General features: G+C 48.9%; 1 protein-coding gene across 4 annotated transcripts in view; it reads right to left on the bottom strand.

The window, feature by feature from the left end:
• The window catches only part of kcp (kielin cysteine rich BMP regulator), a 133,147-nt gene extending 106,707 nt beyond the window's left edge, over window positions 1–26,440 (bottom strand). For 3 of the 4 annotated variants that reach the window (XM_072241272.1, XM_072241273.1, XM_072241274.1), the window contains exons 1-3: window positions 25,900–26,440; window positions 8,892–9,445; window positions 7,604–7,676 (exon numbers count right to left, since the gene is read on the bottom strand). In XM_072241272.1, the coding sequence (XP_072097373.1) occupies window positions 7,604–7,676; window positions 8,892–9,445; window positions 25,900–26,011 (739 nt within the window). In that variant the 5' untranslated portion in view covers window positions 26,012–26,440. The remainder of the gene's footprint in view (window positions 1–7,603; window positions 7,677–8,891; window positions 9,446–25,899) is intronic. The other variant, XM_072241275.1, reaches the window with a different exon arrangement.
• Between the last annotated feature and the right edge of the window lie 594 nt (window positions 26,441–27,034).

Genomic DNA, 27,034 nt, shown 5'->3' with positions numbered 1-27,034 from the left:
CACCCACGCCCCAAAAAACCACCAATCCCTCTGCCCACACTCCCCATACACCCACGCCCCAAAAAACCACCAATCCCTCTGCCCACACCCCCATACACCCACACCCCAAAAAACCACCAATCCCTCTGCCCACACTCCCCATACACCCACACCCCAAAAAACTACCAATCCCTCCGCCCACACCCCCATACACCCACGCCCCATAAAACCACCAATCCCTCCGCCCACACTCCCCATACACCCACACCCCAAAAAACCACCAATCCCTCCGCCCACACTCCCCATACACCCACACCCCATAAAACCACCAACCCTTCCGCCCACACTCCCATACACCCACGCCCCATAAAACCACCAACCCCTCTGCCCACACCCCCATACACCCACACCCCAAAAAACCACCAACCCTTCCGCCCACACCCCCATATACCCACGCCCCAAAAAACCACCAATCCCTCCGCCCACACCCCCATACACCCACGCCCCAAAAAACCACCAATCCCTCCGCCCACACTTCCCATACACCCACGCCCCAAAAAACCACCAACCCTTCCGCCCACACCCCCATACACCCACACCCCAAAAAACCACCAACCCTTCTGCCCACACCCCCATACACCCACGCCCCAAAAAACCACCAACCCTTCCGCCCACACCCCCATACACCCACGCCCCAAAAAACCACCAATCCCTCCGCCCACACTCCCCATACACCCACGCCCCATAAAACCACCAACCCCTCTGCCCACACCCCCATACACCCACGCCCCAAAAAACCACCAATCCCTCTGCCCACACTTCCCATACACCCACACCCCAAAAAACCACCAACCCTTCCGCCCACACCCCCATACACCCACACCCCAAAAAACCACCAACCCTTCCGCCCACACCCCCATACACCCACACCCCAAAAAACCACCAACCCTTCCGCCCACACCCCCATACACCCACGCCCCAAAAAACCACCAACCCTTCCGCCCACACCCCCATACACCCACGCCCCAAAAAACCACCAACCCCTCTGCCCACACCCCCATACACCCACACCCCAAAAAACCACCAATCCCTCCGCCCACACCCCCATATACCCACACCCCAAAAAACCACCAATCCCTCCGCCCACACCCCCATACACCCACGCCCCAAAAAACCACCAACCCTTCTGCCCACACCCCCATACACCCACGCCCCATAAAACCACCAACCCTTCCGCCCACACCCCCATACACCCACACCCCAAAAAACCACCAACCTCTCTGCCCACACCCCCATACACCCACACCCCAAAAAACCACCAATCCCTCCGCCCACACTCCCCATACACCCACACCCCAAAAAACCACCAATCCCTCTGCCCACACCCCCATACACCCACACCCCAAAAAACCACCAACCCTTCCGCCCACACTCCCCATACACCCACACCCCAAAAAACCACCAACCCCTCTGCCCACACCCCCATACACCCACGCCCCAAAAAACCACCAATCCCTCCGCCCACACCCCCATACACCCACGCCCCATAAAACCACCAACCCTTCCGCCCACACTCTCCATACACCCACACCCCAAAAAACCACCAATCCCTCCGCCCACACTCCCCATACACCCACGCCCCAAAAAACCACCAACCCTTCCGCCCACACCCCCATACACCCACGCCCCATAAAACCACCAACCCCTCTGCCCACACTCCCCATACACCCACACCCCATAAAACCACCAATCCCTCTGCCCACACCCCCATACACCCACGCCCCAAAAAACTACCAATCCCTCCGCCCACACCCCCATACACCCACGCCCCAAAAAACCACCAATCCCTCCGCCCACACTCCCCATACACCCACACCCCAAAAAACCACCAATCCCTCTGCCCACACTCCCCATATACCCACGCCCCATAAAACCACCAATCCTTCCGCCCACACTCCCCATACACCCACACCCCATAAAACCACCAACCCTTCCGCCCACACCCCCATACACCCACGCCCCAAAAAACCACCAATCCCTCTGCCCACACTTCCCATACACCCACACCCCAAAAAACCACCAACCCCTCCGCCCACACTCCCCATACACCCACACCCCAAAAAACCACCAACCCTTCCGCCCACACTCTCCATACACCCACACCCCAAAAAACCACCAATCCCTCCGCCCACACTCCCCATACACCCACACCCCAAAAAACCACCAATCCCTCCGCCCACACCCCCATACACCCACGCCCCATAAAACCACCAATCCCTCCGCCCACACCCCCATACACCCACACCCCAAAAAACCACCAATCCCTCCGCCCACACCCCCATACACCCACACCCCAAAAAACCACCAACCCTTCTGCCCACACGCCCATATACCCACACCCCAAAAAACCACCAACCCTTCCGCCCACACCCCCATACACCCACACCCCAAAAAACCACCAACCCCTCTGCCCACACTCCCCATACACCCACACCCCAAAAAACTACCAATCCCTCTGCCCACACTTCCCATACACCCACGCCCCAAAAAACCACCAACCCCTCCGCCCACACTCCCCATACACCCACACCCCAAAAAACCACCAACCCTTCCGCCCACACCCCCATACACCCACGCCCCAAAAAACCACCAATCCCTCTGCCCACACCCCCATACACCCACACCCCAAAAAACCACCAACCCTTCCGCCCACACCCCCATACACCCACACCCCAAAAAACCACCAACCCCTCTGCCCACACTTCCCATACACCCACACCCCAAAAAACCACCAATCCCTCTGCCCACACCCCCATATACCCACGCCCCATAAAACCACCAACCCCTCCGCCCACACTCCCCATACACCCACGCCCCAAAAAACCACCAATCCCTCCGCCCACACTCCCCATACACCCACACCCCATAAAACCACCAACCCCTCTGCCCACACCCCCATATACCCACGCCCCAAAAAACTACCAATCCCTCCGCCCACACCCCCATATACCCACGCCCCAAAAAACTACCAATCCCTCCGCCCACACCCCCATACACCCACGCCCCAAAAAACCACCAACCCCTCTGCCCACACTCCCCATACACCCACACCCCAAAAAACCACCAACCCTTCCGCCCACACTCCCATACACCCACACCACATAAAACCACCAACCCTTCCGCCCACACCCCCATACACCCACGCCCCATAAAACCACCAACCCCTCTGCCCACACTCCCCATACACCCACACCCCAAAAAACCACCAACCCTTCCGCCCACACCCCCATATACCCACGCCCCAAAAAACCACCAACCCTTCCGCCCACACCCCCATACACCCACACCCCAAAAAACCACCAACCCTTCCGCCCACACCCCCATACACCCACGCCCCAAAAAACCACCAACCCCTCTGCCCACACCCCCATACACCCACGCCCCATAAAACCACCAACCCTTCCGCCCACACTCCCCATACACCCACACCCCAAAAAACTACCAATCCCTCCGCCCACACTCTCCATACACCCACACCCCATAAAACCACCAACCCCTCTGCCCACACTCCCCATACACCCACACCCCAAAAAACCACCAACCCTTCCGCCCACACCCCCATACACCCACACCCCAAAAAACCACCAACCCTTCCGCCCACACCCCCATACACCCACACCCCAAAAAACCACCAACCCTTCCGCCCACACCCCCATACACCCACGCCCCATAAAACCACCAACCCCTCTGCCCACACTCTCCATACACCCACACCCCAAAAAACCACCAACCCTTCCGCCCACACCCCCATACACCCACGCCCCATAAAACCACCAACCCCTCTGCCCACACTCTCCATACACCCACACCCCAAAAAACCACCAACCCTTCCGCCCACACTCCCATACACCCACGCCCCAAAAAACTACCAATCCCTCCGCCCACACCCCCATACACCCACGCCCCAAAAAACCACCAATCCCTCCGCCCACACTCCCCATACACCCACACCCCAAAAAACCACCAACCCTTCCGCCCACACCCCCATACACCCACACCCCAAAAAACCACCAATCCCTCTGCCCACACCCCCATACACCCACACCCCAAAAAACCACCAATCCCTCCGCCCACACTCTCCATACACCCACACCCCAAAAAACCACCAACCCTTCCGCCCACACCCCCATACACCCACGCCCCATAAAACCACCAACCCTTCCGCCCACACCCCCATACACCCACACCCCAAAAAACCACCAACCCCTCTGCCCACACTTCCCATACACCCACACCCCAAAAAACCACCAATCCTTCCGCCCACACCCCCATACACCCACACCCCAAAAAACCACCAACCCTTCTGCCCACACCCCCATACACCCACGCCCCATAAAACCACCAACCCTTCCGCCCACACGCCCATATACCCACGCCCCAAAAAACCACCAACCCCTCTGCCCACACTTCCCATACACCCACACCCCAAAAAACCACCAACCCTTCCGCCCACACCCCCATATACCCACGCCCCAAAAAACTACCAATCCCTCCGCCCACACCCCCATACACCCACGCCCCAAAAAACCACCAATCCCTCCGCCCACACTTCCCATACACCCACGCCCCATAAAACCACCAACCCCTCTGCCCACACTCTCCATACACCCACACCCCAAAAAACCACCAACCCTTCCGCCCACACGCCCATATACCCACGCCCCAAAAAACTACCAATCCCTCCGCCCACACCCCCATACACCCACGCCCCAAAAAACCACCAATCCCTCCGCCCACACTCCCCATACACCCACACCCCAAAAAACCACCAACCCTTCCGCCCACACCCCCATACACCCACACCCCAAAAAACCACCAATCCCTCTGCCCACACCCCCATACACCCACACCCCAAAAAACCACCAATCCCTCCGCCCACACTCTCCATACACCCACACCCCAAAAAACCACCAACCCTTCCGCCCACACCCCCATACACCCACACCCCAAAAAACCACCAACCCTTCTGCCCACACCCCCATACACCCACGCCCCATAAAACCACCAACCCTTCCGCCCACACGCCCATATACCCACGCCCCAAAAAACCACCAACCCCTCTGCCCACACTTCCCATACACCCACACCCCAAAAAACCACCAACCCTTCCGCCCACACCCCCATATACCCACGCCCCAAAAAACTACCAATCCCTCCGCCCACACCCCCATACACCCACGCCCCAAAAAACCACCAATCCCTCCGCCCACACTCCCCATACACCCACACCCCAAAAAACCACCAACCCTTCCGCCCACACCCCCATACACCCACACCCCAAAAAACCACCAATCCCTCTGCCCACACTCTCCATACACCCACACCCCAAAAAACCACCAACCCTTCCGCCCACACCCCCATACACCCACACCCCAAAAAACCACCAACCCTTCTGCCCACACCCCCATACACCCACGCCCCAAAAAACCACCAATCCCTCCGCCCACACTCTCCATACACCCACACCCCAAAAAACCACCAACCCTTCCGCCCACACCCCCATACACCCATGCCCCAAAAAACCACCAACCCTTCCGCCCACACTCCCCATACACCCACGCCCCATAAAACCACCAATCCCTCCGCCCACACCCCCATACACCCACACCCCAAAAAACCACCAACCCTTCCGCCCACACCCCCATATACCCACGCCCCAAAAAACCACCAATCCCTCTGCCCACACCCCCATACACCCACGCCCCATAAAACCACCAACCCCTCTGCCCACACCCCCATACACCCACACCCCAAAAAACCACCAACCCTTCCGCCCACACCCCCATATACCCACGCCCCAAAAAACCACCAACCCCTCTGCCCACACTTCCCATACACCCACACCCCAAAAAACCACCAACCCTTCCGCCCACACTCCCATACACCCACGCCCCAAAAAACCACCAACCCCTCTGCCCACACTTCCCATACACCCACACCCCAAAAAACCACCAATCCCTCCGCCCACACCCCCATACACCCACACCCCAAAAAACTACCAATCCCTCCGCCCACACCCCCATACACCCACGCCCCAAAAAACCACTGTCCTACTCACAACACCCACCCCCATTCCCTACCAACACCAGAACCACACACTCCCCTCCTACTCGACATACACCAGCTATTCCTTTGTTACAATCACCGTCCTGGACATTACTCCACACAACTCCCCTTCCCAGTACTCAGCTCTTGAAAAATACCTTTCGCTCCTCACGGACTAATCCCCACACTCTCCCTCACAAGCTAATCCCCACACTCCTCCCTCACACACTAACCCCTACACTCCCCCTCACACACTAACCCCCACACTCCCCCTCACACACTAATCCCCACACTCTCCCTCACACACTAATCCCCCTCCTCCCTCACACACTAATCCCCACACCCCCCCACACACTAACCCCAACACTCTCCCTCACACACTAATCCCCACACTCTCTCTCACACACTAATCCCCACACTCCCCTCACACACTAATCCCCACACTCCCCCCACACACTAATCCCTACACTCCCCCTCACACACTAACCCCCACACTCCCCCTCACAGACTAATCCCCCCTCCCCCTCACAGACTAATTCCCCCTCCCCCTCACACACTAATCCCCACACCCCCCACACACTAACCCCAACACTCTCCCTCACACACTAATCCCCACACTCTCCCTCACACACTAATCCCCACACTCCCCCCACACACTAATCCCCACACTCCCCCTCACACACTAACCCCAACACTCCCCCTCACACACTAATCCCCATGCCCCCCCACACACTAACCCCAACACTCTCCCTCACACACTAATCCCCACACCCCCCCACACACTAACCCCAACACTCCCCCTCACACACTAATCCACACACTAACCCCAACACTCTCCCTCACACACTAATCTCCACACTCCCCCTCACACACTAATCTCCACACTCCTCCCTCACAGGCTAATCCCACACTCCTCCCTCACATGCTAACCTCAACACTCCCCCACACACACTAACCCCAACACACCCCCTCACAGACTAACCCCCACACTCCCCCTCACACACTAATCTCCACACCCTCCCCACACACTAATCCCACACTCCTCCCTCACATGCTAACCTCAACACTCCCCCTCACACACTAACCCCACACTCCTCCTCACAGACTAATCCCACACTCCCCCCACACACTAATCCCACACTCCTCCTCACACACTAATCCCACACTCCCCCTCACACACTAACCCCTACACTCCCCCTCACAGACTAATCTCCACATCCCCCACACACACTAACCCCAACACACCCCCTCACAGACTAACCCCCACACTCCCCCTCACACACTAATCTCCACACCCTCCCCACACACTAACCCCACACTCCTCCTCACAGACTAATCCCACACTCCCCCCACTCACTAACCCCCACACTCCTCCCTCACACGCTGACCCCCACAACCTCACTGACACTGACACACTGCCGTCCTTGCAAACCACCCCTCCCTCTCAGCACCTGCATCCCACCTTACAGCAGAAGGCCCAGGCCGCCTGTGACCCACGGGACAACCAGCACCACCCTACCTGGCAGATTGTCGCAGTGCCACGGGCGGTGAACAAAGCCACTTGGAGAGATCTCCGCTGTCTGCCAGTAGCCCTGTGGTAGAGAGAGAGAGAGGGAGCCACAGTCTGAGAGCAAGCATGGATGCACAGTCAGACCGTAATCCACAATGGACAGAGAGCGGCCCACCAGTAATATCAGAGTTACAGAAGGAACACTAGGCTCAGCTCAAGACAGCCCAGAGGGAACGGAGTCTTGTTCTCAGTGTAAAGATAGCATCAGAAAAGAGTCAGCCACGCATTTTAAAAGGCAAGTCCTAGCATCCTAGATGCTACGAATGGTTTAAAGTTTCCTTCCCTGTATACTTTTCCCTAACGTCTTTAGAGGACGCTGGTACCTTCAGACTGGGGTGGGGAAGGGACGATACTTTCAGGGAAGAGTGGAGGGGACCGAGTATTTTCAGAGGAGGGGCATGGGCTGTACTTTCAGGGGAGTGTCTGAAGGGGCTATACCTTCAGAGGAGGGGTGAGGGGATGCTGGTCAATGCACAGATGGGCTGAATGGTCAGTATCTTTAAGGGTGGGGGGAGGAACATCACTATCTGGAGGGTGGTGGGAGTGGGCCAATACTTTCAGAGGTGGGGCAGAGAGACTAAATTTTTGCATCTGTTCCCACTGAATCCATGAGGTGTTCCCAGTGTTGAGCTGTAAACCAGTGAATTCAATGGGGAATGGTGATTGAGCCCCAGTACCTCTCTCTGTGTCAGGTGCACCATCGTTACGGCTGGGGGAGGGGGGTACACTGCAAAGGCGCCATTCAAGAAGGCCACCCGTGTGCAGCAATGGAGAAGAAAATGCCTGTAACTCTCTCCGCGGGCTCACTCCACTGAGCAAAGAGCAATAAATCCTCCTCAGGAGGTCAAATTTTTCAAAGGCAGACGGGTCAGCTTTCACAGAGCTATGGGATCTTGTGGGGGAGATCAATGTACTCAGGTGCTTTCATAGGAACCAAAGTTCCCAAAACACCCTACAATGTGGCTTCCTGTATCACGCCTGGGTCTGCCGCGCGACTAGTTGATTGAGACTGGTTTCTCCATTATCAACACATGGAGAACTACCAGAACTGGAGAAGGTGAACCAGATGGCCCTTCATTTTTTAAATCATCTAGTAATTTTTATAAATCTATGGCCAAACAGGCTAATAGAACTCTGTTGAAGAACATGAGTAAGAGGCTTGAAACCTCTACCATTGTTAGATTGACCTTGGAGTAGGTTAGAGCCAATGGGCCTGAGTTGTTCTATGTTCTTTTACCGTGAAGTTGCTGTCCCCTCCTTCCGTGCTGGAGAAGTGAATCTCCAAATCGATGGGAAGAATCAGGCTAATGGCATCTTTGTCCAGGTTCTTCTCAAACACAATGTCTTCTTCGCAGTCAATGAGAAGTGTTATTCTCTGAGACTCCAGATTGAAGGCCACTCGGCCCCACTGCCCATTGCCAAAGGGAGTCCCTCCGGGAAAGACAACGGATGCCGGCTCCATGTTGTGCACAGTCCGGTAATCCAGTTGCAGCTGGTTGTCTCTGGTGCTGGACGTGAGCTGTAAAAGTGGACGTCCATCCTTTCTGGTGGTGGTGGGAGAGGTGAAGGAGATAATTGTCCCCTCTGAATTCTTGCTTTGTTTTGCCACAAAGTGAAAGCCAATGGACCCCTGCATGGAGGTGAGGAAGTAGATGGCGTAATCCCGTGGCAGGGTCAGATGCGGTACACGCTTACGGAACTTCCAAGCCGGGGCGCCTGGTTCCAAACCTTTGCTTCTGCTCACTCCCTTTACAGACCTTGTGATGTTAAGGGCTTCCAGAAGATCAATTACTACAAGACAAAAACAAATGTAATGGCCTGAAGTATCACACAGAAACCGAACTCTGCTCTTCAAAGAGCAATACTCTGTAAAATTTGATCAGTGTTTAATTATAGGGCACATCTGAAGAGGCTTACAAACCGAGGACAAGAGTTGACACGCGTACCAGTGTGACTTACACATCCATGGGTTTATTTAACAAGATTGGGCATGGTAATCTGATGTTTATTTTTCAAAACACTGCTTGATATATGTACGTTCAGGTTGATGCCCATTTTACTAAATCATTTTAAACAATGAATTTGTAAAACATAAAACACGAATAATGGAATGAATAGAGTTGTAAATCCTGAATTTATTAAAGCTGATAAGGGAAAAGCCAAATGCTCAAAAAAGGTCAAAGGCTCATTTTGACATCAGAGAATGTATACGGTATATAACCTGAATTCCTACTCTTCACGGACATCCATGAAACAAGAAACCCCAAAGAATGAATGATAAAAACACCAAAGCCTCCAAAGTCCCCCTCCACCTCCCTGCACACAAGCACTAGTATTTTGAATACTAGAAATGAAAATCAAATAAACTGCAGATGAGGAAAATCTGAAATAAAATGATGTTTAATTTTTTTAAAGGTGTCGGAAAATCTCAGCAGATTAGACAACAACTGTGGAAGGACAAATAGTCAGTACCTAGGGTCCAACGCTCGGCGTCAGAGGGGTGTGGACAGTGGAGTAGGAAAGCTGCAGTGCAATTATAGAGGACAGCAATTTGTTACGGGAGGAATCCTAGTTGTACCTTTCCTCAACGCAACCCACAATATTTAACATCACAGCAATACGGAGCAATACGGATTAACCTGGAACCTCACTGAACTAACTGAGCAACTTCCAGTTCAGAGTGCTCTGAAGTTAACGTATAACTAGATTTATAGTATTTTAAAGTCTAAATTAAATATGATTTTTATAAAATTGCTATGCCATTTTTCTGCTGCTACACAGGTACGCTTCAACAGCCATTAGCTTCACCAACACTTTCAGGCTGACACACTGTTGGGGTCCTATTTCTGTGGTACCTTTTGCATTGTTGTGCTGGTTAGAACATGGAGTGCCCCGATAGAATTAGGAAAATACCAAACTGCGAGAATCAGTTCATAGTCTAGTGCTGAATGACTGTGGGGCAATTTTTGCTGAGAAATCCCTGAGTCCTTGTCAGGGTCCAGTCATAGCAGTGACAGGAGTAGGCTGGTCAGACTTCTTATATAATTAGCTCATCAATGTTAGTAAAGACTGCAGATGATGAAACTATTTTCCTGAAAATGTTGGTTAATAAACTGGATGGAGTGAAGTTATCCACCAGCACGTATAACTTCACTTGTCTCAACTCTGAACTGATTCCACACCCTACAGACTGACTTTCAACGATTCTGCAAGTCATGTTCTCAGTATTGCTGATTTTAATTTTAATTTGCACAGTTCATCTTTTTTTTTGCACATTGGTTATTTGTCTGTGTTTGGTTATGCATAGTTTTCATAAATTCTATTGCATTCCTTTATTTTTCTGTATATGCCTGCAAGAAAATGAAACTCGCGGTCATATATGGTGACATATACGTACTTTGCTAATAAATTTACTTCAAGCTTCAAAGTTTAAAGTGAATTTATTATCTAAGTATGTATCTGCCACCATACGCTACCCTGAGTTTATTTTTTGACTTTGATTTACTTTTGTCATATTTTTATACCGCGTTATTGTTATAATTCAGGATGCTTTAGTCATAGTTGAATTTGTCAACGGTTAGAGCAATCCGCAGGAGCTTGTGAGCTCCCGTTTACAAGCTGGACTCAAAGCGTTGACAAGAAGAGAAGAAATCCAAACTTTAACCCTTCGAAAGGTTAAAGATGTGAGGGCGATCTGACTGTGACGTTTGTCACCCCATTGATCACTAGGGTTGATTCAGCTGATCTGGCTGGCTTGGTGGGAGTCCCCCTATCAGCACAGCTCCTTGGGATAATAGATCAGCCATGACGGAATGGCACAGCAGACTCGACGGTCCGAATGGCTGAGCTCTGCTCCTGTTCTTATGGTCTAAAACTTCCTACGATTCTTTACAGAAGCATTTTCAAATAATGCTTGGCACTAAGTCCTGTAGGATGATATTAGGACAGGCAACCGAAAAAAAAATTGGGAAAAGAAATAGATGTAGCCGTTGTACCCTGAAGAAAGTGACGGAGGTTGCAAGGAGACGAGGTTTACAGTGGGAGCAGTTTAGAGCCCAGTCATCTGAAGGCACGATGTAAAAATGAATTTAGATGTGCAAGAATGATTGGAGGTGAGCAATTGTAGTAAGGTTGTAAATCTGGAGGGAATACAGAAATATGGAGAGGCAAAAACACGGGCGATTTAAAAATGATGTAGGATTTGAGAAATCGTACTACCATTGGGTTTATCTATCAGGAACAGGACATTTTTCTGTGTGGAGTATCAAATAGTCCATTCTCTCCTTTCCTCTTTATTCCTTATCAATCATAAGTTAGATAAGGGCAAACTCTACAATAAAATGTGTGAAACCTCAACCATATGAATCAATTTCTCAGAGACAAGAGCACCATGGACAAGAGGAGTTTATTTGCCGAGCAAGATTCTCGCTGTTTCTAAAGAATGCAAAGGCACTTGAAACAGGCTTCACAGAACAAAACATTCCTGTCTGCATTCTCTCATCTCCCCCTCCATAACATGGTGCAGATGAATCTCTTTAACAGCCAGAGAATCTCAGGCTGCTGTCAACTGGGATCCTTTGATCCCACTCCCCCAAACATGTCCTAACTCTCCTCTACCTCTTCAACATTCTCTTAAGTGTATTCTCAAATCACTGCCCCTCCTAAGCAACACCCTTTCTAAAGTAAAACGGGGTGGGGGGGGGGGCGAGGGAGCACACTGAAGACCACCTAGTGATGTGTGGAAATAAATAATATGAACTCATTGGTGCTGTGATATCTCTTTGTGATGTGAGGAAAGCATTGTGGCATCATACGCTGTGAAAAAGACGAGCAACACCAATATTCATGTGATTTCATATGCCTACCATCTATTCAAATAAAACAGCTTGTTTGAAAGGTAAAATGGCTCCATTTTGTAGCAACGTAACTGTTCAGCCTTAATGGAAAACAAACAAGTTATGGTGCGTGGGAGACTTATTGCTTTGAAACGTGTACATGGCAAAGTGCTAACCCAGCATGCATTGCAGTGCACATCACAAATGTGACGGGGTTTCTCTGTTGCTGTGACCTGCGGGACGTTTAGCCCTCCACGGCCCTGATGAATCCAGTCTCGAGCTATTTTCCTCCATGTTCTGTACACCAATAAACTCTGCCATTCTCTGCCAGACTGGGACTTAGCATTTAAATTGCAGGACTGTCCTGAAGGGACAGGAAGTCATTCTGCCTCCTCCAGAAGTTGCCCCTCAGGTCCTTCGAGAATCTTTTCTCCCAACCCTCTTACTGCTCAGGGCTTCCGGCTAAGAATGGGTACAAACTCTCCTCCGCAAGAATTCCACCTCAAGTGCTGGAGTTCACCAAACATGGACAGTATCATTTCGAAAAATCTGCCACTCGGCAGGGTGGCTGGGTCAATTCTCCAGTATTTTTGTTGTCCACATCCCACCCACCACTTCTTTCACCTCACTGCTCTCTTCTTCGACCCAGAATTGTGCCCTCACAGAGATCAGGATTACTTACTCACACAGATTTTCTTCTGGCCATTTACTCTTGTCACCAGATTGTACAGGGGTACAGTTTGTACCAAATGGACTGGCATTTTTTTGTTCAACTTGTGTCCTGTCATGTAAAAAATGTGTACAACTGTGTTTTTCATATGAATGCTGCTTATATAATGCGAAGTGCCTATGACGCTGCTGCAAATGGCTTTTTCATGGCACCTATGTATATGTATACTTATCCTTATGACAATAAACTCGATTTGAGTTGACACCAACTTCCTCAATTTTTCCACCCCATCAACTCGCTCTGATGTGTCCCATTCTGGATTTATTTATCGGGATACAGCGCAGAGTTTGCCCTTATGTAGCTTCGAGCCGTGCTGTCCAGCAACCCTGGGTTCAACCGTAGCCCGTTCACGGGATAACTTACAATGGCCAATTAACCCACCATCTTTAGACTGTGAGAGGAACCTGGAGCACCCAGAGGAACTCACACAGCTGAAAGAACAATATATAAACTCCTTACAGACAGTGGTGGGAATTCGACACTGTTCTTTCTTGGTGAGATCTGGAAAATCTTCAATACTGCTCCCTCAGACTGGTGTTAATGAGGAGGAATCTGTCTCCTGTTATTTTCAGATGCATGTAAAGACTGCCTAAGCACCACACTGCCATCTGCGGTTGGAGGAACAATATCACTGTTTCAATCCTCACTAAACTTTTCCAGGTACTAGCTAAGTCACTCTCTAATCTGCCGTGGCACAGCCTTGAACAGCAGTAACTGGGAGATGGTACCTGGGAATCCAATGTTACTTCTGGATGAATTAATAGAGTTGAACATGCATGACAGAGGCAATGCCACCAGCTAACTCAGCAGACAGCATGGATTTGTGGAAGACCGGTCATGTCTGATATGTTTCTTTCTGCTCCATGTTTTGTAAAATACCTTTGATAGGCTTTCACATAAGATCATTGACAAAAAAAAAATGAATGGCACCAAATCAGAATTCACTGATTGAAATGTAGTTGTTAGTTACTTAGGAAAAAGAAAGATAAAAGTAACACTCTGATTAGCAGGATGTGACATATGGTTCTACTCCTTTTAACAGATTGTAAGCTTCAATAACTCTTGGATACACTTCTTCAGTTTGTTATCCAGGCCACATTCCCTCATCTTGATCTGAGTCTCACCCCTTGACTCCTTGTTGTGCTTCCACTCTCCATTCTGGCTTCCTTCTCCGATCCCAAGCAACTAATCCTTGGAATGGATTTCAGCTGCAACATTAATTCCCCATTTCAACACGCTTTTCCCTCAATGGAAGGTGAGCTCTTCTTTTACCCTCCTTCAGCTTAGCATTGACTTTTTTTTTTGGGATAGCTTCAGCTCACTCAGTGGAACACTCACAAAATGCTGGAGGAACTCAGCCGGTCAGGCAGCATCTACGGAGGGGAATAAACAGTCGAAGTTTTGTGCTGAGCTCCTTCCTCAGGATTGCTGAATGAATGTACCAGTCCCGAGGAAGGGTCTTGGCCTGCAAAGTCGGCTGTTTGTTCCCCTTCATAGATGCTGCCTGTTATGCTCAGTTTCGTCTGCATTCTGTGTGTGGAGTTCATTCAATGGACCTTGTTTCTTGCCTTATGAATTTCTCAACCGTCTGGACCCCTTCATCTGGCCACCTACTTTCTCCATGTCTTACCATCATAAGCTCTTGGTGTAATCTCTCACAATTTTTCCATCCAGCTACCCGTGAGTTTGATTTGGTCTTTCTCTCTCCATCTACTGTGCTATTATTAACCCCCAAACGACAAAGCAGAATAACCTGTTTCCAATGTCATATTTACTCATATAGTCTCACTCTAACAGAAGTATTCCCTTTGCTGTACCCAAGTCCTCCTCACATCTTCTGCCATTTTCTCCTTTCCTTAGTTCTGATTACAAGTCTCAGACCTAAAACATTACCTCTGTTACTCTTTCCACAGATGCTGCCTGACCTGCTGAGCATTTAAAGCATTTGTGGTTTTATTTCGGATTTACAGCATCTGCAGTTTTTTTTTGTACTTTTCATTTTACCACTGGCTCAAGGTCAGCTTCCATCTCACTTTATTAGTCAACACTCACAACATGCTGGAGGAACTCAGCAGGTCGGGCAACATCCATGGAAACGATCAGTCAATGTTTCGGGCCGGAACCCTTCGTCAGGATGTAGGGTTCCGGCCCGAAACGTCAACTGATTGTTTCCACGGATGCTGCCCGACCTGTTGAGTTCCTCCAGTGTGTTGTGAGTGTTGCTTTGACCCCAGCATCTGCAGATTATTTTGGGTTTCACTTAATTAGACATTTCAATGGACAGCATCCATGATAAGATGGTCTCCTGGTCTCACAATATATCTTGTTGTGATCTTGCATTTTATCATTTATCTGCCTGCACATTTTTGGAAGCTTTTACACTTTATTCTGCACTGTTATTGTTTTACTTTATTCGAGCTTAATGCACTGTGTAATGATTTGATCTGAATGAACTGTATGCAAGACAAACTTTTCACTGTACCTTGGTCCATGTGACGGTAATAAACCACTACCAATTTTCTGACTATGTTGAATGTTGATTAACAGTATATAATGTACATGTCCAAATCTTATGACTGACCAGCCCTAACCCTGTCCATAACATAACCTCACACCAAGTTACACCACCCCCGGGGAGATTTGCTTGAAATTGCTCTGCATGGCTGCCCGAATTGTCACCAGATATCTAATGCAGTTGGAAATAAAGTCTTTTCTGATATTTTATTTCACTATCTTACTGATCCTTAATGAAACTGGTGTGATATCCTCAGCAAGAATGTACATTAATGACTGAAACAGGTTGTTAAAAAACTGCATGCACTTTATACTTTATTGTCGCCAAACAATTGATATTAGAACGTACAATCATCACAGCGATATTTGATTCTGCGCTTCCCACTCCCTGGATTACAAATATTAAATATTAAAAATAGTAAAAATTAGTAAGTATTAAAAAATTAAATTATAAATCATAAATAGAAAACAGAAAAATGGAAAGTAAGGTAGTGCAAAAAAACCGAGAGGCAGGTCCGGATATTTGGAGGGTACGGTCCAGATCCGGGTCAGGGTGAATTTGGGATAGAAGAACATAAACTTCGATTTTCAAATTTAACAGGAGAGAAATATTGTAATCAAGAAACAAAAAAAAACTACATCTGCTGGGAATCACAGATGAAAATGAAAACTGCTGTAGGTGGTCAAGAGGCTCTGGTAGCATATGTGCTCAGAGAAACAGAGTTATCATTTCAGGTGGCTAGCCTTTCATTAGGATAGTTAGAAAACAGGCAGGTTTTGAGTTGCATTGAGGTAGAAGGGGAAGGGAGAAACAAAGGAGCTAGAAATCTTCAATAAAATAGAAAAACGCTGTAAGTACTCAGCAGGCCAGGCAGTATCCGTGGAAATGTAAGTTAATATTATAGGGTTTTACCAGCACCTCCTGAAGTCAATTGCTATGCCGGTCAATACTTAAGATATCTCTTAGCTCTGTGATCTACAAACTTTGATATGATATGCACGAACACACATCAGAATAGTGTACCACATCGACTTGTCGAAAAATCAACTGTTCACTGTTACTTTCTACTCTCCATTCCAGAGTCATTTTTACAGCTATGTTTTACTTAATCCTTGGGATTTTACTTCTGTTAATATTGAACTTGTTGCATTTGCCAAAGTACTTTTTAACTTGATGGGCTTTTAAAGCAAAGCAGACAGTCTACCTCCCACTCAGTATTACAGCTGTCTCCTCTGTTATTGCTGCTTTGGCAGAATCCTCTTCACTGGTGAAGACAGATTGGAAGTTACATTTAGAGCTTCAGCTATTCCATCTGTCTTCACAAGGTGATCCCCCTTTTTTAGTTCCCAATCGGTCCTATTCAGTCATTATTTAACCTCCCACTACTTGTACACCAAAAACCTGCAGATTGTAGAAATACCTCAGCCAGCATCTATGAAGAGTAAAATAGAGTTGCCTTGTTTTGGAAGGTTATTACTGTTTCTACTTCCACAAAATAACAACAACAAAGCAGTAAAACAAGCCGCGTTCCTTCGTCCCACACACCACCCATTCACATACACATTCGCAGCCATCCAGCCCCAGGACAGGCTGGCCTCTCTGAAATCCAGCACACCCATCAATTCACAGATGTTGGGCCTTTGACTTCCCTAGTGGACTCATCAGAGATTCTTAGACTAGGGGCTCCGGCCATCGGGCCTTGACTTCCGGACTTCCAGTCAACCCTTGGGCTTCAATCTTCGATATTGGCCCAATGACAACTAATGAGTATCCCCAATGAGGACCCAAACTCCAGGCCTCGAGTTCCTTAGATGCTTTTAAATAATATAATTTTCTCTTTTACGTTCATGTCTTCACTTTATCCCATTGTGAAGCACTTTGAACTACGTCATTTGTATGGGAAGAGCTCTATAAGTAAGTTATTATTATTATTATATGCTGTCTGACCTGCAGGTATTTTCAGCATTCTCTGCTTTTATCATTTAAATTGGGTTAACTCTTACACTTGTTGCTAATTTCTGATGAGCGGTCTTTCACATGAAATCTTTCCGCAGATGCTGCCTCATCTGTTGAGTGTTTCCTGCATTTTCAGGTTTTCAGCATCTCATATTTTGATTATCAGTTGCTAATTTTAACCCTTTATACTATCTGTTTGCATCTTTGATTATCCTCAAACTAGATCTCCCGTCTTTCTGTACTAACTTGGCTCAGAACGGAATTACAAACATTATATGAGGAACTTTTTCCTGTTCTTTGCTTTTACTCCGTACGCTGATCTTCCCCTGGTATGTTTGATGAGACAGTACACAGAATTACTTCTTTAGAATTCACCAGCCTTGCACCTTCTTTGCGAGGATCAGGTTGGAAACTGCACATCTTCTTGAGCATGTCCTGCAATTCAGTTATGGTCACTCTCTCATTTGATCCCCATATCCTTAAAATCTGCTCCCAACTTATCCAGAAATTCTATGACATTAGCCTTAAATATACTTCAAGGTTAACTGTCCATAAACCTCCGAGATGGAGAATTTTAAAAATATACCAACTTCTGCAATAAGAAATATTCCATCCTTCTGGCCACAGATGGCAATCTGTTATCCCTTAAGATCAAGACACTCCACGCGGTGGAAACAGTCTCACAGTGTTAACTTTGTCAACCCTTTCCAGAACCTTGTATCTTCGTCAGTGCATTTCCTGTTATTTTAAACTCCAGTGAGTCTAAGACAATCATTAACTCCTGGGATTGTTTTCCAATCCAGTGATTCTTTGTGGCCCTGGCTCTAAGCCATGCACACACTGGCTTAGACATCGGGTACCAAAACTGCCCACCATTCTTAATGAGGTCTCAGAAAAAGCCTGTATGCTCTCAACAAGACTTCCTTAATTTTGTACTCTACCTCCTTTGAAGTTGAGGCCAATGTTCTCTTTGACATCATTAATGCTTGCTGTACCTTGTGGGTTTTTTCCTGCATCATAAATTCACACATCAACATGCCTCTGTACACCAACATCTTCTGGTTTTGTTTTTCGAAAATCCCCACATTATCCTTCTGATGAGGGAAGGTAAGAGGAGTGGATGACATACCTAGGTTTTTCAGATTTTGATTTATTTATCACACGCAAAACATACAATGAAATGCATCATTGGCATTAACAGGCAACACATCGGAGGGCGGAGAAAAGTCAAGATGGTGCTAAATGGGCAGGAGGAGAAAATGGCGGCGCGACGCAGCTCGCTGCGGCCACTCCGGTGGTGATAACTGTTGTCTGTCAAGAAGGGTGCCGTGCACAGTCCTGATTTGATGGAGACAGACATGAGAGCATGGAGGAACATCTGGCAAAACTTCTGAAATGCCTGCTTCGCTGCTGCTGCTACTGTGATCCAGAATCTCCGGAGGGGAAGGCCCCAAGTCCTCGGCTTTGCTTGTTGCTCGGCGGCTGGGGCAGGGCCAAGGCGCTCAGCAGAGATGGTGCTCGGTGTCGGAGGGGCTGGTCAGAGGCTCGAAGTTCTCAGATGGACTCAGAGTCGGCTGCGGTCGGGTGCTTCCAACACATCGGCAAGTTTGCGGCACTTGGAGGTTCATGGCAGGGAGAGTTTCTCCCTTCTACCATCTGTATGAGATGATGGGGCTATCGGGACTTTGAGACTTTTTTTTACTGTGCCCATGGTCTGCTCTTTATCAAATTATGGTATTGCTTTGCACTGTTGTAACTGTATGTTATAATTATGTGGTTTTGTCAGATTTAGTCTTGGTTTGTCTTGTGTTTCTGTGATATCTTTCCAGAGGAACATTGTATCATTTTTTAATGCATGCATTTCTAAATGACAATAAACGAGGACTGAGTGTCCTCATAATCTAAACAGCAACTCCTCTGCTTGCATCTTTGGAAACAGCTCTATTTCTATCTTTGATTATCTCTTTTTTTTTCCTTTTCAAGGTTCTTTTGAAGACCCTGACCTGGAGTTACACTCTGACTTCAGTTCTTTGTGGGAATGGGACCTGCTCTCAGGGCCTCATGGCTGGCTGCTGTTTGATACCCCAAGGACGGGGCCTTGAAGACGAGCACGCCTTCAGGGTGCCGAATTTTCGTGGCTCTGGAGATTGGCTGATTCAAGGCTGGTGCCCCTGACTGAGGTGTCGCGGGAGAAGACAGAACATCGAGAGCAGCGGGTTAGCTGTCATGGGCTGTGAGTCCGGAGACCTGAGCCCTGAGCCCTGGTTTCGATTCTCTGGGCACAGAGCTCGGAAAAAGCGATGCAACAGGCTTTTAACACCATAAATCAGCGAGTTGTTTGTTATGTCTACCCGCTCACTGTGAAACAGGGACACCTCTTTTTTCCTTATTAGGGAGAAAGAGAGCCTGTGGGATGTCGAATTACCGGGTGAACAAGTAGTTTTTGGGGTACTGCAAGTCTGTGTCTTTATTGGTGCTTTGCTGCACACTTGAGGGCTCGGTGGAAGATGCCAATGCTTTTTGCTGGGGGGGGGCAGGATTGTTGCCTAGTTGATGCTTGTGCATGGGAGGGGGAGTTGGGGTCCTTATGGTTAACTGTCACTCATTCTTTGGGGCACTCCTCTGTTTTTGTGGATGTTTGCAAAGAAAAAGAATTTCAGGATGTATATTGTATACATTTCTTTGACATTAAATGTACCTATTGAACATCCACAGGTGTACTGGGGGCAGCCTGCGAGTGTCACCACATACTCCAGCGCCAGTGTAACAAGCCCATAATGCTCAGCAGAACAACACAGAACACAACAAGCAACAAAACAACAACAACTGAACAAGCCCCTTTCCTCTCTTCCACCACCATCTCACACACACACACACACACACACACACACACTCCTCCATCTCCAGCTCACAGGCTTCATCTCCCGGATTTCTGATCGACCTTCGGGCCCCGATCTTCAGTATTGACCCCCGGACTAGCCGATGAGCGGACCCCAAATTCCAGGCTCGAACTCCGAGACTCTCCACTCTCATGTCTCCTGTTTGCACGGACATCTGATCCTGCGAACCTGGGTCAGCCTGATATCCTTGGATGCTCTTCGTCACCCTATCCACATCGCTAGCCTTCAAGCACGGAGCAAGGCACAGACTTTGGATGTCCTTCACCCGTGTCCACCTTGCTGGCTTACCAGCCTGGGGTGGAAACCTCAACTCCGGACGTCCGTTGTCACCAGTCCACGTCACTGGCCTTCAAATATCAAGCAGAGGCCTAAACTCTAACTCTACCACATCCCTGTCCCTAAACCCTAACATTTCCCTAACTCCCCTCTCTGTCCCCAAAGCCAGCCCTTCCAAAATAAAAAATTAACCAAGTTGAAAAATAATCCTTTTAACCTTCTCCACTGTTGAATAAAATAATGAACAATCTAAACTTGACCTCATTTCCACTTCTTGCCTGATTGCTAAGAACACTAATATTCCAATGTTATCCACAGACGGACCTATTGGTTCCAGTATTGTACCTCTGTGTAGGTTGATAGTTTCTTGATTAGTAAGGGCCTCAAAGGTTATGAGGAGAAGTCACGGTTGAATGGTGGAGCAGACTCGATGGGCTGAATGGCCTAGTAGACGACTATGTATACGATGCAGTGTCAGGCCTGTTACTACCCATGCTATTCCTTCTTCATCAGCTCTCAGAGACGATTATGTCTTACTCCACTCCACCTCCGTGGCTGCTGAGGCCAAGCTGGGACCGGCAGAGATGAAAGACGAGCTTGATTTGTCACAAGGACTTCGAAACGCACAGTGAAAGGCATCGTTTGTGCCAATGGCCAACACCGTCTGAAGGTGTGCTGGGGACAGGCCGCAAGTGTCGCCAGGCTTCCAGTGCCAATGCGGCATCCTCACAACTCACCAAACCGTAACCCATAGATCTTTGGAATCTGGAAGGAAATTGGGGCACCCGGAGGAAATGAGGTGAACATACCAGCTCGGCAGAGAACTGAACTCCTTTCTCCAGCGTTCTAAAGCGTTATGCCATTGTGCTACAAGTGCTAGGAAGGTGGCGGCAGTGAACAGCGCTACCAAGGGCGACATCCTCAAGATGGGTCATGGAGCAACTCGTTTCACTTCTTTTACGTCTTCCTTTTATTTCAGACGTGGTCCTGCTACCGCTGGAGCCTGAGATCTACATTCTGGTGGTATGTTTTCCAGCCGACTGGGTGTTCTGAGATCGACTCCTTCTCTCGCCGATCTCGCTAATTAATGCGCTGAAGGCTGAAATCATCGAGGCGCTGCCCACCGATTTCTTGCTCACTGCTGTCAGACGAAGGCGTCTGTGTGTGATGGCCTCTCTCTGTCTAGCTCATTGCTGTCGGAGGAAGGTGGCTGTGTGTGACGGCCCCTCTCTCTGTCTCATTTGCTGCTATCAGAGGAAGGCGTCCATGTGTGACGGACTCTCTCTCCATCTCGCTCGCTGCTGCCGAGGGAAGGTCCCTGCATCCAATGATCTCTCTTTCTCCCCCTCCCTTGATGCTGTCGGAGGATAGTGCCAGAGCAAGGTTTAATCGCCGCAGTCTCTAGATTGGACTCGCATTATGATTCCAGTTTCTGGTCACTTCTTTTTTGCTGCTAATTTGGGCGATCTTGGAATCGGGCTGGCTTGCAGATAATGGACACTGAGCTGGACCGCAATATGCCCTTTGGTTTTGTGTTTTATATCCTGTGATCTTGCTCGCTCTTTTATTGCCTTTTGCGCAATTTGTTTTTTTTTTTGCGTGTGGAGGGTTGATTTTTTTTTCTTTGACCGGGGTTCCATGGTTCTTTTGTTTTTCAATGGTCTGTGGGAAGATGAATCTCAGGGTTGTATACTGCATACAACTCTGCTAATAAACGTATAATAAACTCTGAAGCGGGGTTGGGAGGCTCTTAAGTAAGTGAGGCATTTGAAAAGTGGCGTGGTTGTAACACCAGTGGTACTGGGTTTCTGGGTGCTCTTGTGCATGTTGTCATTTTTGCCAGCACAAATGATCTTTCTCTCTGGTGAGTGATCATGGGCCAGTTCCTTCAATCATTTCCCCTATCCATCTGGTAATCTCTTGGCATAATGGGGCTTGGTGATGGGGATCTATCTCGGAGTCTCTACTGGGTGTACAAAAGACTTACAGGGCACATCACAGCAGACTGATTGTAATCAGAGTCTCAGTGCTGGGGAGGTTGGCCTGGGAGAGGACAGGATGGTTCACTTATCCTGCCTGTGGATTACAAGATTTGGCATAGTCAAGATTAATGGTATCTCTCTCATGCATCAAAGCAGCCATGTCTCAGAGGTATACAGGAGGTCAGTTATTACTTGGCCAGATAGAAAGTCTGGATCTTCAAACAAACCTGTCCTCAGATGGCCAAAGCCGTGCTGGCAAAAGTCAACTTCATCATCAACATCAACATTCATTGAAAAACAATTAGCAAGTACGAAAAATGATCGAAGTTTTCTGTGGTCTCATTATGCACCTTTGTTATCAGCGGGCGCCATTGCAAAGTGAAAGCGGGTCGATATTAAACACGCAAACATGAGGAAATCTGCAGATGCTGGAATCTGAAGCAACACACATAAAAATTGCTGGTGAATGCAGCAGGCCAGGCAGCATCTATAGGAAGAGGTACAGTCAATGTTTCAGGCCGAGACCCTTCGTCAGGCCACTGATGTCCTGATGAAGGGTCTCGGCCCGAAACGTTGACTGCACCTCTTCCTATAGATGCTGCCTGGCCTGCTGCGTTCACCAGCAATTTTTATGTGTGTTGCTCGATATTAAACATTTATTTTGATGATATTTAATGTAAGCTGCGCACTCTTTTTAGGAGCAACACACACAAAATGTTGGAGGAACTCAGCAGTCCTGCTGAAGGGTTTCGGCCCGAAACATCAGCTGTACTCTTTTCCATAGATGCTGCCTGGCCCGCTGAGTTCCTCCAGCATTTTGTCTGTGTGTTGCTCGGATTTCCAGTACCTGTAGATTTTCTCTTGTTTGTGTTTTCACACTTTTTAGGAACAGCTTCTTCTCCTCTGCTATCAGATTTCTGAGCCATCCATGAACACTGCCTCGCTACTGTGCTCTTTTTATGTCCTTTTTAAAAATATATATCACGGCCTGGAGCACCAGTGTGGTCCGTGTGCTATAGAGGTGACCTTGGCCTTGTAGCAAAGGCACAGATGTTGAACAATCTTCCATCTGGCGATTGGTTCCATTCTAATGGCAGATTTGTGGGAGTTGAAGTGAAGCAATGTGCAGAGAAAAGTGGAGGGGAACTCCCCAAAGGCTCACAGCTACTCCACTGATGTGGGGGCGGATCGGGGCCGACCAACGCTGTCCTTCACTGTTATTCTCTGGCAGACCTGTACCCGAGAGTTCATTTCCTAATGATTCACCTACTGTATTACACAGCAGCAGACTGTACACAGCGGCATTTGTGCCAATATAAGAAAATAATAGGCCTGTAACGATGATTAGGATCTTTGTTTTCCATTGAGATCTTATCCAGCGAGAATTAGGTTATACAGTCGTAGACCTACACTGAGCAGAACTGTATCTCAGTACAAGGAGGCAGAGAACCATCGGCAACATCACCAAGATAGCAGAGAAAGCCTCAAGATGGCTCTGGATGAAGAGGGTAAGTCCATGGGGATCTGTAGCACATGCTACCTGAACACAAGCTGTGGCTCGATCAACCACGGCTGGGTGGCCTGGGCGAGGGTGTCTGATCTTGAAAGACCCGAAGCAGCCACTGACCCCACAGGTTACATCACCGATGATGTGTTCAGGGCGGTGTGAGGTGTATTCTTCAAAAACTTGTTACCTGATACCTGACCAGCAACCACCACTACTGTAGCCTTGCTGTATCAAAAGAGACCTGTACCCAGCAGGTGATCGGCCATTATACCACGAAACGTGGCTGAAAGATCAACTCCATAAAAGGTGCAGGCTTGGTGTGTTGGTTTTCCAGTGCAAGATGTCTACAGCCAAATGTTGCAGACTGCCACCTACCACGGTCCGGGTGTGAGTGTTGCAGGGTGCGACAATACTCAGTGCAGCCAGCTCAAAGCATCGGTGGATAAGACCACGGTAAAGGGTCGTCTCACCCCTCGGCCCCTGTGTAATAATCTCTCCAATTTATTGCTAGCACAATGCATGGAACTGGAAAACAAATGACAAGCTAACAACTTGTAAATATTATTGTGAATACATGCCTTGGGAATGAGAACGATACAGATGAAGATTATACAAAATCAAAACATATAGTGAAATGTGGCATTTGCATCAAATCAATTCAGGGAGTACTTTGCTGGGCAGCCCGTAAGAGTCCGCATGCTACTGGAGCCAAAGATAATGTCATAAATATTTGTTTAACTGCACATTTCATGAACAAACTTTTTTCTTTAAGAAGCAAAGTACTATTTGGCACGGTTGTCATGCCACACAACAGATCGCAGCTCAATGGAACTGGAGTTCTACTGTGAAAGACTTCAATTCACCAGTTCTCTTCTCATAATACAGCAACAAACCTGTACCCCAACACCACCAGGACTCCTCACACAGTCACAGACAGACCTTTCCATAATACCACACTAATAAGAAGCGACAGACTTCTGTGAACAAGAATAGTCTCTCAGTGTCTAAGGGCAGATCTGCAATCTGTGGGTCACTGTCATCCACAGTTCAACGGAGGCCGTTCTCCAGCCCTCATAAGTGAGACACAGGGAGTGAGCTAAACCCACAGCCTCTCTGGCTCAGAGGCCCCCACTACTACCTCTGTTTGTTTTTTCACCCGCAAGCTGTTTAAGTTCAGTTCCTGATTAGTCTGCCCGAATAAGGGAAAGGAGAACAAGTGAAGCAGAAAAAGCTTTCTGAAGCAGAAGGGATGAGACCTGGGGACATCAATCAGGATATCACCATGCAAAAAAAAAATATCTTTCACTATTTGTCCAAGGGAGCGGGAAACACCTGGGACGAGTGGAACTTGTGGGAAAAGATCAAAAGTTAGCGATGAGAGACAGGAGAATTAGAAGGGTGGGCAGAGTCAGCCAATCACAGATGACTAGAGATTATACTGATCAGATCACAGGGCAAGGAGGGGGACCGGGAGAATTCCTCCTTTCTTCTGGGACCGCGATAAATGGCACATCCTGCTGACAAATAAAGACGTTGACACTTACCATTCTCCTGGTGGTAGTAGGGCAGGGAGATCTGGGCTGGGGTCGTGCCAAACACTATCTGCCACAGCAGAGGAGCCTGTACCATGACACGTAGTGCCAGCCAGTAGCACATCCTGGACACCGGCAGGGATGCTCAAAGGGGTGACGAATAAAGACCTCCGAGCGATACCCCACCCCCAAAGAGGTCCAGCTGCCGCACAGCTTGAAAGAGAGTGGGGGGAAGTGGGAATAAAAAGGCTGACAGAAGAGCTGAAAGAGTGGAGAGTTGGGCGAGGGGGAAGGAGAGGAACAAGAGTTGGGGAGGGAAAGCAGAAAGAAAAAGGTGAGGATTAAAAGTGTGTGTGTGGGGGGAAGCGAGACAGAGGACGGGGTGAAGTTTAAGGTAGAGGGCAGCAGGGGTGGTGAGAAGAAGGAGATAGAACCAAGGGGTCGGGGTCTGGCTCTAAGCGGATCCTCAGAGCCCGGACTTAGCTGCTGCGTGGGATGGGTCCCGCAGGCAGTGAGCGGCTGCCGAACACTCGGGGTGTAGACCGCTTGTCTCGATCCGATCCCGCTGTCGGACCCAGAGCTGCCGCAAAACCAGGACTGGAATTCCAGCCAGTCGGAGCGGGGAAGGCCGAGAACCGAGATCCCGGGGAAAGAAATACGAGACTGGGCGTGGGGTGGAGTTCTAGCTGGAGGTAGGAAGAATGGAGGCTTGGGAGAGGAACAGCGGCCAGGAGGGAAAGCAAAGAGGAAGGTGAAGATTAAAAGATGGAAAAAGAGGACAGAGGGAGGGCGGAGGACGCTGTGCGTGAGGAGGCAGAGAAGAGCGGGGGTGGTGAGGGGAAGGAGGTAGAGTCAAGGGGAGAGACAGGGGTTTGGCGCGAAGCGTGAGGTATCCGGATGAGGGCTGGGCGAGAAAGATAAAGTTCGAGGGAAGGGGCTATGGAAGGAATATGCAGTGTTGCTGGAGGAGGGTTGAGGGTTGTTTGGAAAAGGGGACAGAGTCAGAATATGTGGGTAGGTCCCAGTCTTCGTGGATCGGCTTTGGATTGTGGGGATGGGGATGGAGTCAGGTCATAGTTTGAATGTGGCGAGCACAGGCCCAGGGCATAAGGTGGGGTCATGCCGTTCCAATCCTAGTTCAACGGTG

The sequence above is a fragment of the Mobula birostris genome, chromosome 23 (assembly GCF_030028105.1).
Source record: "Mobula birostris isolate sMobBir1 chromosome 23, sMobBir1.hap1, whole genome shotgun sequence".
Classification (NCBI taxonomy): Eukaryota; Metazoa; Chordata; class Chondrichthyes; order Myliobatiformes; family Myliobatidae; genus Mobula; species Mobula birostris.
Note: the sequence above shows the minus strand (reverse complement) of the source record. Positions and strands in the feature narration are given on the sequence as shown.